The following is a 12,285-nucleotide window of genomic DNA, read 5'->3' on the forward strand; positions in this document are numbered from 1 at the left end:
GCCAGATCAGCCACCTCCTCCCGGTTGGCCTTCTCATCGTTGTCGGAGATCCGGCCCACCACCACAGTGTCATCAGCAAACTTGATGATGGAGTTTGAGCTGAACCTGGCCCCACAGTCATGTGTGTACAGGGAGTACAGTAGGGGGCTAAGGACGCAGCCCTGGGGGGATCCTATGTTCAGGGTGAGGGAGCTAGATGTGTGTTCCCCCATCCTGACCACTTGGGGCCTGGCAGTGAGAAAGTCCAGGACCCAGGCACACAGAGGGGTGCTAAGCCCCAGTTCCAGCAGCTTCTCAACCAGTCTGCTGGGGACTATTGTGTTGAATGCTGAACTAAAGTCAATGAACAGCATCCTCACATAGCCCCCCTGGCTGTCCAGATGAGAGAGAGCGGTGTGTAGAACCTGGGAGACCGCATCATCCGTGGACCTGTTCGGACGGTATGCGAACTGTAGTGGGTCCATGTTGCGAGGAAGGAGGGCGCAGATGTGCTTCTTGACTAGCCTCTCAAAGCATTTCATGACAACCGAGGTGAGGGCCACTGGTCGGTAGTCATTTAAACACGCTGGAGAGGCATTCTTTGGCACCGGTACAATGATGGATCTTTTGAAGCATGCAGGGACCACGGACTTTGCCAAGGAGAGGTTGAATATTGTGGTGAGCACTGGAGCAAGCTGAGTAGCACAAGACTTTAGTACTCGCCCAGATATACCATCTGGGCCTCCAGCTTTCCACGTGTTCACACGCGTCAGAGCCCACCTCACCTCATGCTCGGACACCGAGAATGTGTGCACATCCCCGGCGGTGGATCCCCCTCCAGCCTCGCTAGCCAGCGCCCCTTCGGTGCTGTTTTTAGACGGCGAGCTGGTGGTGTTACCCGTCTCAAACCGTGCGTAAAAAGGTTTTTACCATCTATATCTCTCATTTCCCTTATGCCTAAGCAGTCTGAAGAAGGGTCTCGACCCGAAACATCACCCATTCTTTCTCTCCAGAGATGCTGCCTGTCCTGCTGAGTTACTCCAGCTTTTTGTGTTTATCTCAGGTGAAGCAGTGGTTCACTTGCATTTCTTCCAACCTGGTGAACTGGAACTGATTTTTACAAGGAGGCCTCCTTAACACAGGAGAAACCAAACAACACAGGAGAAACCAAATGACTGATTTGTGGAGTATGTGTGCTTAGTTTACAGGCTGATTTTAAATTTCCTGTTGCGTGCCACTTTGATTCGCAATCCCATTCCCTTTCCAGCCTTTCTGTCTCCTCTGACATAGTGATGCCTAATATAAGCAGCAGAACAACATTTGTTAGTACCTTTGCAACCTTTTGGAATGAACAATAAATTTTCAGGTATATTGCTGACATTATTTCCCACCATCTTGCTTATGTCTCTTTCTCATCCCATTTCGTTGAATTGCCTTGGTCAGTAATCATGCTCTTATCACTTGATCGAGAAACAAAGAAACATAGAAAACAGATGCAGGAGTAGGCCATTTGGCCCTTCGATTCAGCACCGCCATTCAATATGATCATAGCTGATCATCCAAAATCAGTACCCCATTCCTGCTTTCTCTTGGTTTCCCTTGGTTTCGATAGCCCTAAGAGCTATATCTAACTCTCTTGAAAACATCCAGTGAATTGGCCTCCACTACCTTCTGTGGCAGAGAATTCCACAGATTCACAACACTCTGGGTGAAAACGTTTTTGCTCATCTCAGTCCTAAATGGCCTACCCCTTATTCCTAAATTGTGACCCCTGGTTCGGGACTCCCCCAACATCCATTAAAAAAATCCTGCATCTAGCCTGTCCAATCCATTAAGAATTTTATATGTTTCTATAAGATCCCCTCTCATACTAAATTCCAGTAAATATAAGCCCAGACGATCCATTCTTTCATCATATGTTAGTCCCGCCATCCCGGGAATTAACCTGGTGAACCTACGCTGCATTCCCTCAATAGCAAGAATGTCCTTCCTCAAATTCGGAGACCAAAATTGCCCACAATACTCCAGGTGTGGTCTCACTAGGGCCCTGTACAACTGCAGTGGGACCTCCTCGCTCCTATACTCAAATCCTCTCACAATGAAGGCCAACATGCCATTTGCTTTCTTCACTGCCTGCTGTAACTGCATGCTTACTTTCAGTGACTGATGTACAAGGACATCCAGGTCTCATTGCACCTCCTCTTTTCCTAATCTGACACCATTCAGATAATAATTTACCTTCTTGTTCTTGCCACCAAAGTGAATAACCTCACATGTATCCACATTATACTGCATCTGCCATGCATCTGCCCACTCACCCAACATATCCAAGTCACCCTGCAGCCTCATAGCATCCTCCTCACAGCTCACACTGCCACCCAGCTTTGTGTCATCTGCAAACTTAGAGATGTTACATTTGATCCCTTCGTCTAAATCCTTAATATATATTGTAAACAGCTGGGGTCCCAGCACTGAGCCTTGTGGCACCCCACTAATCACTGCCAGCCATTCTAAAAAGGACCCATTAATTCCTACTCTTTGCTTCCTGTCTGCCAACTAATTCTCTATCCATGTCTATCCCCTACCCCCAATACCATGTGCTCTAATTTTGCCCAGTAATCTCCGGTGTGGGACCTTATCAAAGGCTTTCTGAAAGTCCAGATACACTACATCCACCTGCTCTCCTTCATCCATTTTACTTGTCACATCCTCAAAAATTTCGAGAAGATTAGTCAAACAGTATTTCCCCTTCATAAATCCATGCTGACTTGGACCAATCCTTTTACTGCTATCCAAATGCGCCATTATTAATTCTTTAATAATTAACTCAAGCATCTTCCCCACTACCGATGTCAGGCTAACTGGTCTATAATTCCCTGTTTTCTCTCTCCCTCCTTTCTTAAAAAGTGGGGTTACATTAGCTACCCTCCAATCCACAGGAACTGATTCAGAGTTTATAGAACATTGGAAAATGATCACCAATGCATCCACAATTTCTAGGGCCACCTCCTTGAGTACTCTGGGATGCAGACCATCAGGCCCTGGGGATTTAGCTGCCTTCAGTCGCAACAGTTCACCTAACACCATTTCCTGACTAATGTGGATTTCCTTCAGTTCCTCCCTTCCACTAGATCCTCATTCCCCTCGTATTTCGGGGAGATTGTTGTGCCTTTCGGGGAGAGGTTTGCCCCACTGCTGATACAGATGCCTCCACTTCACTTCTTCTACCAAGATCTCTGGTGCAGTATGTGAAAATCATGATTCACATTCTATCATAAGTCAGCTACTCTTCTGTTTTACAACTTATATTTAGTTTATAAAAGGAGTATCATTCAATTTTAGCTCCTCCACTTTAAGAAGAACAGGTTACCAGCCCACTTTATCAAGCCCACTGCTGATGCATGTGATCAAAGTAGTTGGTGCTGGCTGCATACAAGCAGTCATGATAAAACAGCAGCCAATATCAACTGCCACCACTAAAATGATGCATACGATGATCAATACGCCAATCCTGTATTGCCCGATTAGTAAACCAATTTAATCTCCTATGTCTGCACTTCCTCATCCTCACCAAATGCATCCCTGTTAAATTAGCCATTGATCCATTCTGTGCTTTCTCTTGGATATATATTAGATGCATTCTGAACTCACCAAATGTTTATATCAGTATGTCACTGAGAGCAAGTCACATCCATTGCTGATATCACCATTGCTGAAAATGGCAGACCAGTACACTTCGTACAGTGCCAGGGACATGCGAACATAGACAATAGACAATAGACAATAGGTGCAGGAGTAGGCCATTCGGCGCTTCGAGCCAGCACCACCATTCAATGTGATTATGGCTGATCATTCTCAATCAGTACCCCGTTCCTGCCTTCCCATACCCCCTGACTCCTCTATCCTTAAGAGCTCTATCTAGCATACAGTAGCATTTATGTAGCAACTCTTGCTTGGAAATGAAAAGCCATCAAAGAGAGAAAAAATTGGATCAAAAATGTACACTGTGATTGTCAAACTAAGCAGGTAGAATTTGCTTATATTCTAATTTTCTAAATATAGCAACACTTGAAGATTTAGTATGATTGCTCTAGCTCAGATTAATGATATGACTTTTCTACTTATTCTGATGATCATGACACAATTTAAATAGAACAATCCTGTAATTTAGCACGCACAAACTATTATTTAAAATTACTACCATGCAATAAAATTATTTCAAGGCAATGTAAATTGCAACTATTAACAAGTGGGATTTTGGAACAATTGTGTAGAATTTCTTGAGCACTAAAAGCAGTGCGAATTAGTAGTGTCAAGGAGCTAACATTAAAATATTTCAAAAAGATAAAATACCCAGGTTCATAGGTCTTCACAATTTATTGAAAATTAAAATATTAACACTTCAGTGTCAATTTGCTTTATGCAATTCAGCAGCAATGCAAACAATCATGATTTCAAATCAGTAAGGATCCCTTGTTTACTGACTGGAAAAGGGAGAGGAGATAGGGAATCCTGCAGATCAATGCGTAAGTGTGGAATCAGGTCAAATAGTCACTCTCTCAACAGCAGTTGATGTATGGAGCGTGGAACATAGATTAGAAAAGTTCACATAAAGAAGATAACAATAACTGCTGGTTACCTTTGCGAATGTCAACAACATGTGGAGAAATGAAGAGTTGTTCATCAGCTTTGAAGCTTCACCCCAGGAAGGTTTCAAACAGGGACGATCTGGATCAAGAGTTACAACATCTACTTTTCTTTGAAAAAGAAGCAGCACGCAGTCCATGATTCGCATGATCAAGTGAGGTGGTTTGCCTAATTTGCGCACTGTGGCAATATCAGCAGGTTTAATTGTCTGCAAATATTTAAAAACAATATAAATCATAATTTTTGACAAGAGCTTTAACCATTCATTCACAAATAAAGTAAATGCAATGTCATGAAAATCAAGAAAAAAACTGCAGTTGTGGGACATCCAAAATCCCCAAAAATTGAATATGCTGGAAATACTCAGCAAGTCAGGGAAAACTCATGGACACAAAAGAAAACCCTATTTTTTTTCACATCTCTGACTGCTTATCAGAACTGGGAAAGAGTGGAAACAAGTTAGTTTTAAATTAGCAGTGACGTTGAATAGAGAAAATGGACAGAGATGGAGAATGGATTGAACAAAGGGAATATTACTGATTGAGAGAGGCTAGGTTTGCGATAGTGATAAGCTGTAAACTGTAATCATAATTTTCTACTCTCTCTATAGACAATCACACTCTCAATGGCAATATCAGCAACACAAAGAACTTCTTTCAAATACACCTGAATTGCACTCAAGATTAGCAGTGAACCCAGCTGCCCTTTGTTATCAGAGGCTGAAGCATCACCCCTGTGGTGCTAAGCTGGCTTTATGATGGTCTTTCTGTCAGAGGCCTTTTCAATTATTTCTAAAATGTTTCTTAAATTCTGAGATTAAAAAATAAATTGAATTAAGGATGAGTCTCATCCTGGACACTCCCCTCTTCTCCCCTCTCCCATCAGGCACGAGGTACAGAAGTGTAAAAACCTATACAGTTTTGAGACAGTTGCTCCTCAGCTGTAATCAGGCAACTGAACCATCATTTCACCAACTAGAGAGCAGTCCTGTGCCATTGGCGACTGTTGGACTATCTTTAATCTGACTTTTCTGGACATTTTCCTCCACTAAACATTATTCCCTTTATCCTGTATCTGTACACTGTGGGCGGCTTGATTGTAATCATGTATAGTCTTTCCGCTGGCTGGAAAAAGGTTTACTGTACTTCGGTACACGTAATAATACACTAAACTAAATCTAAACTAAATAATAGTAGGGAAATTATTTATTTTCACCTACTTTTTAAACCCAGGTCAGCAACTTCATTCAAGTGAAGGGGATCACACTATGTAAAACATCTATGGTAGGTGTAAATCCAAGGTGCTACATACAAACTACTACAAGATCCATGATTGTGCGCTGTGCTGGACTCAGTCCCAAGTCTGGCAGGAGACTAGGAGATAAAATACACTGGCATTTGATCTCACTGCATTACTGATTCCAGTGTTGCAATATGCAGCAAAGGAAAACAGGTAGAAGCTGATCGATGAAGAAGACCACCCAGGTCGTTCCTGTCGGCACCTTTGTTAAAAGGTATCTGCATTCTCTATTCACATTGAGTATTAGAACCACACCAAGCACATATTTTGTAATGAATTCCAATCAAAATCAATCAATGGCAAAGTAAAATAACTTTTTTTTAATAAACAGCTGAATAAATATTTGGGTTCAGGAAAAGAAGCAGAAATTTCAGAATGTAATAGAAGAAATTCAAAATCAACAGCATTTCACTTGCATTTATTGGTTACAAATATCCAAATATTGGTAACAAACCTGTAAAGCTGCTTCAGCTTCTTCTAGTGCAGGCTTGGCTGCTTCCAGTTTTGTTACAGCTACACGTTTATCAGCGGCTATTTCATCCACAAGGAGCTGAGCTTTGTCTTTCACTTTTTGAACCTGGGCTTTAACAATCTCAGCTGCCTGTGCCTTTAAGGTCACTTCTTGCAGAACTTCATCGGCTTTTTTTGAAGCAACCGCCAAGTCTTTTTCCTTAATCACGAGTTCTTTGGATAGTTCATTTACTGACACCTCAGCTTCCATAAGTTTTGCCAAACCTACACAGAAAAGAAAACGTTAAGGAGCGAGCAAGTACTGAAATGAACATACAACCTGCTCAGTACATGCATATAATATGTTTAAGAACTATATTTGTAAGTCATTTGTAAAGGTGTTGGGAAGCAGCCTTATGTACTTCTTGAGAAAGTGTCAGTGTGCAGTTGCTTCATTCTATTTATTAAGAAATGCTATTTTATTTTTCATGCACAAAACTATGAAAGTGTCCAGCAGCAACAGAGCTGTTAATATGACCGAATAGTTGGACTTCCACACATTTATTCTCTTTGACCAAAAACTTTGTATTGACTCTATTGAGATATTGACTAGATCATGAAGCAGAAAACTCTAAAAGTGAAACTGAAACATTCACATAATGCTCAGACACCATATGAACGTTCCAGTTTTACTTTTAGAGTTTTTTGCTTCATGATCTTGTCAATAACTCAATAGAGTCAATCCAAAGTTATTGGTCAAAGATAATAAATGTGTGGAAGTCCAGGTCAATACCCTGAAAAATAACATGGTTCACTGCAAATATTTTCACTCAGAATGATATAAAAACAAAAAATGATGGAAAAACATAGCAAGTTATGCAGCACTTTGTAGCGAGGGAAATAAATTCATGATTCATGTTGCTGATGCAGCAGGCGGATAAATAGAGTGGCTATCAGAGCAGATCAGAGGCTAAATATCCTGTGGTGAATGATTCACCTCCTGACACCCCAACATCCCACATGTCACACTTCTGGCATGTGATGGGATTGTCCTGTTTGCCACGATAGGTGCATTTCCAACAATCTTTGAGAAGTTCATAAAGGACAAGGCAGCCTATCTGAGCATCACTCCTGTGTTCATCTGAGCATTCGTTCCCTTCACCAGCACACCGTGCATTTTGCCTGTGACATGTATATGCATTTGCTCACCTGGACAACTACAACAGCACGTTTACAACCAAGAACACCAAGGGCAGCAGGTGTAAGAGAGCATCACCACCTACAGATTACCCTCCAAGTTACACATCATCCAAAGTTTGAAAAATATCACCATTCTTCATTGTCATTGGGTTTACATGCCTCCCCTAAACCAACAAAGCTACAGCAGTTCCACAGCACCTTGTCAAGGGTAATTAAGGAGAGCAAATAAATGCTCACTTTGTCAATAATTATTTTAAATGAATCTAAAATAAAGGTTTTCCTTAAGAAAACAACTGGGTAACAAGTCATCCAATCTATGCTGACATATCCCAAACCAACCCTCCCCAAGACTTAAAACCTGCCCATGTTCCATTTTCTCTGTTCTTGACAATTTTGTTGAGGGGTGGAAAAAGATTATCACATCTTAAGATTTACATCTTGATGGTAATTTTCCTGGTAATACAAATGTATAAGACTGTTATTGAATTTAAATGTGCTTTCCAAAGTTATCAGTGGTAACACATTTGCTTACAAGATCAGTTAACATCAGACAGATTTGAATATAAGATTTTTATTTGTGAGTCAAGTGCCTGATCCATAAAGTACATATTTAAAAGTGCACAACGTGTGCAATGTTGAATTAATACAGTTCACCTTTTCTAACTTTCATGGCATCTCTTTTTCTTCCTTGCATCTTGGTAAAAGTTTCCAGGTATGAAATGTATTTATTTTTCTAGCTATTCCAGCTTTGAGAGGGACAGTGGAAAGTTCTCCATTAAAATTAGAAGCTTAAATTTTTAGAAGGCAACTTTTACAGTTTCCACCAAGAGTGGAAAAGCATCACATCTAAATGTATTTTGTTTCTAGAATTTGCTAGCTTTTGGTGTTTGAGGGTTGCTGAAGGCATGGGAACCAAGTTGGGGAATGTATACATGGGTGTCTATAATCTCAGGTTAAATGTTTCAGATAACTATTGAGGGGCCAGAGGCTCTGTTTGCCACTACTCTTCACCCCTTCCCTTGCCCCTGCTGACCAGGCAATGGCAATATGGTTAATACTGATACGAGATTATAATGACTTTGAATTCATGCTTCAGTACATGTCTCCTGATGAATGCAAGAGAGCAATTACTTATTGGCAGACATCAATTCATTGCTCAGTCATTTGAACTGATTAATATCCTGTCATCTTCCTAATTAACATATGCCATGGTCACGGAATGATTCAAATTTTGATTTGTTCCCTTACTAATTGTTTCTCAACAAATGCAACTTCTTTCCAGTCATTAAACGTAAATGCAGACAATAAGGCAGGAAATATATTGATAGGAAGGCCTGTCAGGGATGGATCTTGCAACTTGTCATCCATTTTGTTTTTTATTTAAATTGTGAGCAGATTGGCTGCTAAATTTATAGGTAGCATTGATACAAAATAATACTGTTAGATTCAATAAATATTGATAAAATATTTATGTTTCTGCTTATTTAAAAATGAAACGTGAACCTATTTCAATTTTCTCACAGTTTTCTGAATCAATTTTAAAAATATTTAAGAATCTATACCACATCCACACAGAAGGATGCCAAAGTTGTCTGCCTATAAGGTAACTATAGCTTATGAATGTCAACATATTAATTGAATAGATAAATACACACCTGTCTTCATTCTCTCCGACAACATTTCCACGTAAGCAAATTTCTCACCGTAGATGGTTTTGTAGCCTCCAATAAAAGATAAGTAAGATTTGGGAGTAACGTAGGTCTGACGCCTGAATCGTTCAAAGTATTCAATGCATTTCTCTGCCACGGTATCTTGAAATGTCCCCATGGTGTTCACAATACTCTGCTTAACTTGTGGTGTACATTCAATTTTATAAGAAGCTAAGAAATGCTGAGCAACTGCGACAAGGGCATCTTTGGGCCAACGTTGAAACCAATCCATGGTGCAACCAGAAATCAGGCCAGGAAATTTCAATGAATGAGTACGGAACTTCTCCCCAACTGGAGAAAAGCAAAGAATAACGTGTAAATTACTACGCACTCTTGAAAGGAAGTAATCATAGAGATTTTCAGCAGTTGGTGGTCGTCTTGGATACTCCTTTTTCATTACAGTAATCAAGTCTTGGGTAATTTCATCAATTTCATCTCGAGCAAAAAGGTTTGAGACTTCACCTGAGGCTAGAACATTGTTCATGTATTCCAGGAAGGACTCATCTTTAATTTCATTGTCGGTAAATATGAATGCCATCCCCAAACCTTTCTGTCCAGCAATACGGTATAAAATCTTCAGATCTTCCATTAGATTGCTTGTATTGTAAGTTCTAAAACAAAAATATAATTATGAGATGATATTCCACATGGGTTATACTGCCTTTACCATCATATTTCCCCATTTCACTTCAGAAAGATCAATAGAAAACAGATGTTACCTGACAAAGTTTAAACTGGTGACTGAAAGCCTTGTCAAAGTTTTAAGATGATTTTTAATTTAGGAAAGATAGACAGAGGAACTTATAGACAATAGACAATAGGTGCAGGAGTAGGCCATTCGGTCTTCGAGCCAGCACCGCCATTCAATGTGATCATGGTTGATCATTCACAATCAGTACCCCGTTCCTGCCTTCTCCCCATACCCCCTAACTCCGCTATCATTAAGAGCTCTATCTAGCTCTCTCTTGAAAGCATCCAGAGAATTGGCCTCCACTGCCTTCTGAGGCGGAGAATTCCACAGATTTACAACTCTCTGACTGAAAAAGTTTTTCCTGACTGAGAAAGTATAGATACACTGTAGCAGTACAAAGAAGACATAACGGACGCAAGGGTCTTGATATTTATTCTGTATTCATCCAACATGAGCAAGCATGGAGGATGTAAAATAGGAAAAAGAAGCAACAAAGAATGCTTTTTGAAAATAAACAAATCTGTTCAAGAGGTTACCACAGTTGTAGGGAATTTGGGAACCTGTAACTAGTCAGGCTTGTTTGGTGGAGCCAACCAACTCCTGACTTACTTTTTTTAAAAGTTATTTTTCTAATTTTGATCACTATTAAGGCCAACGCTATGGTGCATCAGGTAGTGCTGCTTCAGTGTCGTGGATTTGATTCTGACCTCTGGTATTCTCTGTGTCTTCAGGTTGCCTTCAATTTCCCCAAAACACACTGGCTGGTAGATTAATAACACCCAGTGTAGCTGGGTGATTGGGGAATCAAGGATGAGCATGTGGGGGAGAATGCGTAACGAGGAAATGAGTGGGGGAATGAAGATGATGGGATTGCTCTAAGAACTAGCACTGATCTGATGGGCCAAGTAACATCCTTCTATGTTGGAAGGAAACATGAAGATATGAATAAATATGAAATCATTGTCCCGGTTACATGATAACATTCCTCATTGCCAATGCATCAATATATCTCAAATGTTTGATGGTTGAAATTCAACATGGCTGTATCAATTTCTTGATTTTAAACAGATTTTAAAGTGCATTTACCTTGTGAGTACAATCTGAAAGCATTGATATCCTGCAATATATGATGCCAGTCTAGTAAGACTCTGTTTTCCAGATCCACCAACTCCTACCAGCAAAGCATTTCCTTGTGGAGTTCGAATGATACGGGATATCTTTACCAAATGTATCATGGCGTCCTTTTAACAACAAACGATTGCATTTTAAAACCAGAAGTAAATAACTTTACTGTTTACTGCACATGTTCTCAAACATTGTTCTACTACATAATACAAATGTTGCAGGATTTATAAAAAAATATAACAAATTAATAGGTAAGTGCAACAATAATACATAAAGACTTACAACTCAAATCAAAACTGTAAATCTTAGATATTTGAGAGGCTGGTCACTGAAAATGTACCTGGATCAGCAGGTTCTTAATTTCCTATTAGTTTAACAGCTATTTAGTCCAGGATATTGAGAGATTAAATTTTAATGGAGCCAATATACTTTTTGCAGTGTTTGCAAAGATAGAAACATTTCCAAGTAAAAAAAACCCAGATATCCCATTTTCTATTCCTTGTTGCATCAGAGTTATAAATTTGTAGAGGCCAGAAACAGTCCCTTCAGTCCAATCTGTCCATGCTGACCAAGATGCTGAACTGAACTAATCCCACTTACCTGTGTCTAATCCATATCCCTTTCAAACATGTCGAAGTGTCTTTTAAATGTTGTGATTGTGTCCACCTCTACCACTTTCTTTGACAGCTTGTTCCATAAATACATCCCTCAGGTCTTTTTTTAAATCTTTCCCCTCACACCTTAAACCTACTGTATCCCCTCTAGTTTTGGACTCCTCTATCCTTGGTAAAATGGCCCTCATAATTTGATAAGCCTCCAGAAGCCTTCTAACAAAAATCTTGTAAACTAAAGAACAAATGATGAAGAACAAGGAAACAGGCACAAGGGAACATCAATCTGAATTTCACATCATCCAGAGTTATAAATCTATCACAATTCTTGCTATTGAGGGCGTGCAGTGTAGGTTCACTAGGTTAACTCCCGGAATGGTGGGACTGTCATATGTTGAAAGACTGGAGCGACTAGGCTTGTATACACTGGAATTTAGAAGGATGAGAGGGGATCTTATCGAAACATATAAGATCATTAAGGGGTTGGACACGTTAGAGGCAGGAAACATGTTCCCAATGTTGGGGGAGTTCAGAACCAGGGGCCACAGTTTAAGAATAAGGGGTAGGCCATTTA

General features: G+C 40.1%; 1 protein-coding gene across 3 annotated transcripts in view; it reads right to left on the bottom strand.

Moving 5' to 3' along the window:
* Positions 1 to 12,285, bottom strand: part of dnah5l (dynein, axonemal, heavy chain 5 like) — a 243,879-nt gene that overhangs the window by 104,153 nt on the left and 127,441 nt on the right. For all 3 annotated transcript variants that reach the window (XM_078417775.1, XM_078417784.1, XM_078417793.1), the window contains exons 55-58: positions 11,062 to 11,216; positions 9,231 to 9,895; positions 6,380 to 6,660; positions 4,619 to 4,834 (exon numbers count right to left, since the gene is read on the bottom strand). In XM_078417775.1, the coding sequence (XP_078273901.1) occupies positions 4,619 to 4,834; positions 6,380 to 6,660; positions 9,231 to 9,895; positions 11,062 to 11,216 (1,317 nt within the window). The remainder of the gene's footprint in view (positions 1 to 4,618; positions 4,835 to 6,379; positions 6,661 to 9,230; positions 9,896 to 11,061; positions 11,217 to 12,285) is intronic.

The sequence above is a fragment of the Rhinoraja longicauda genome, chromosome 2 (genome assembly GCF_053455715.1).
Source record: "Rhinoraja longicauda isolate Sanriku21f chromosome 2, sRhiLon1.1, whole genome shotgun sequence".
In the NCBI taxonomy this organism is placed as follows: domain Eukaryota; kingdom Metazoa; phylum Chordata; class Chondrichthyes; order Rajiformes; family Arhynchobatidae; genus Rhinoraja; species Rhinoraja longicauda.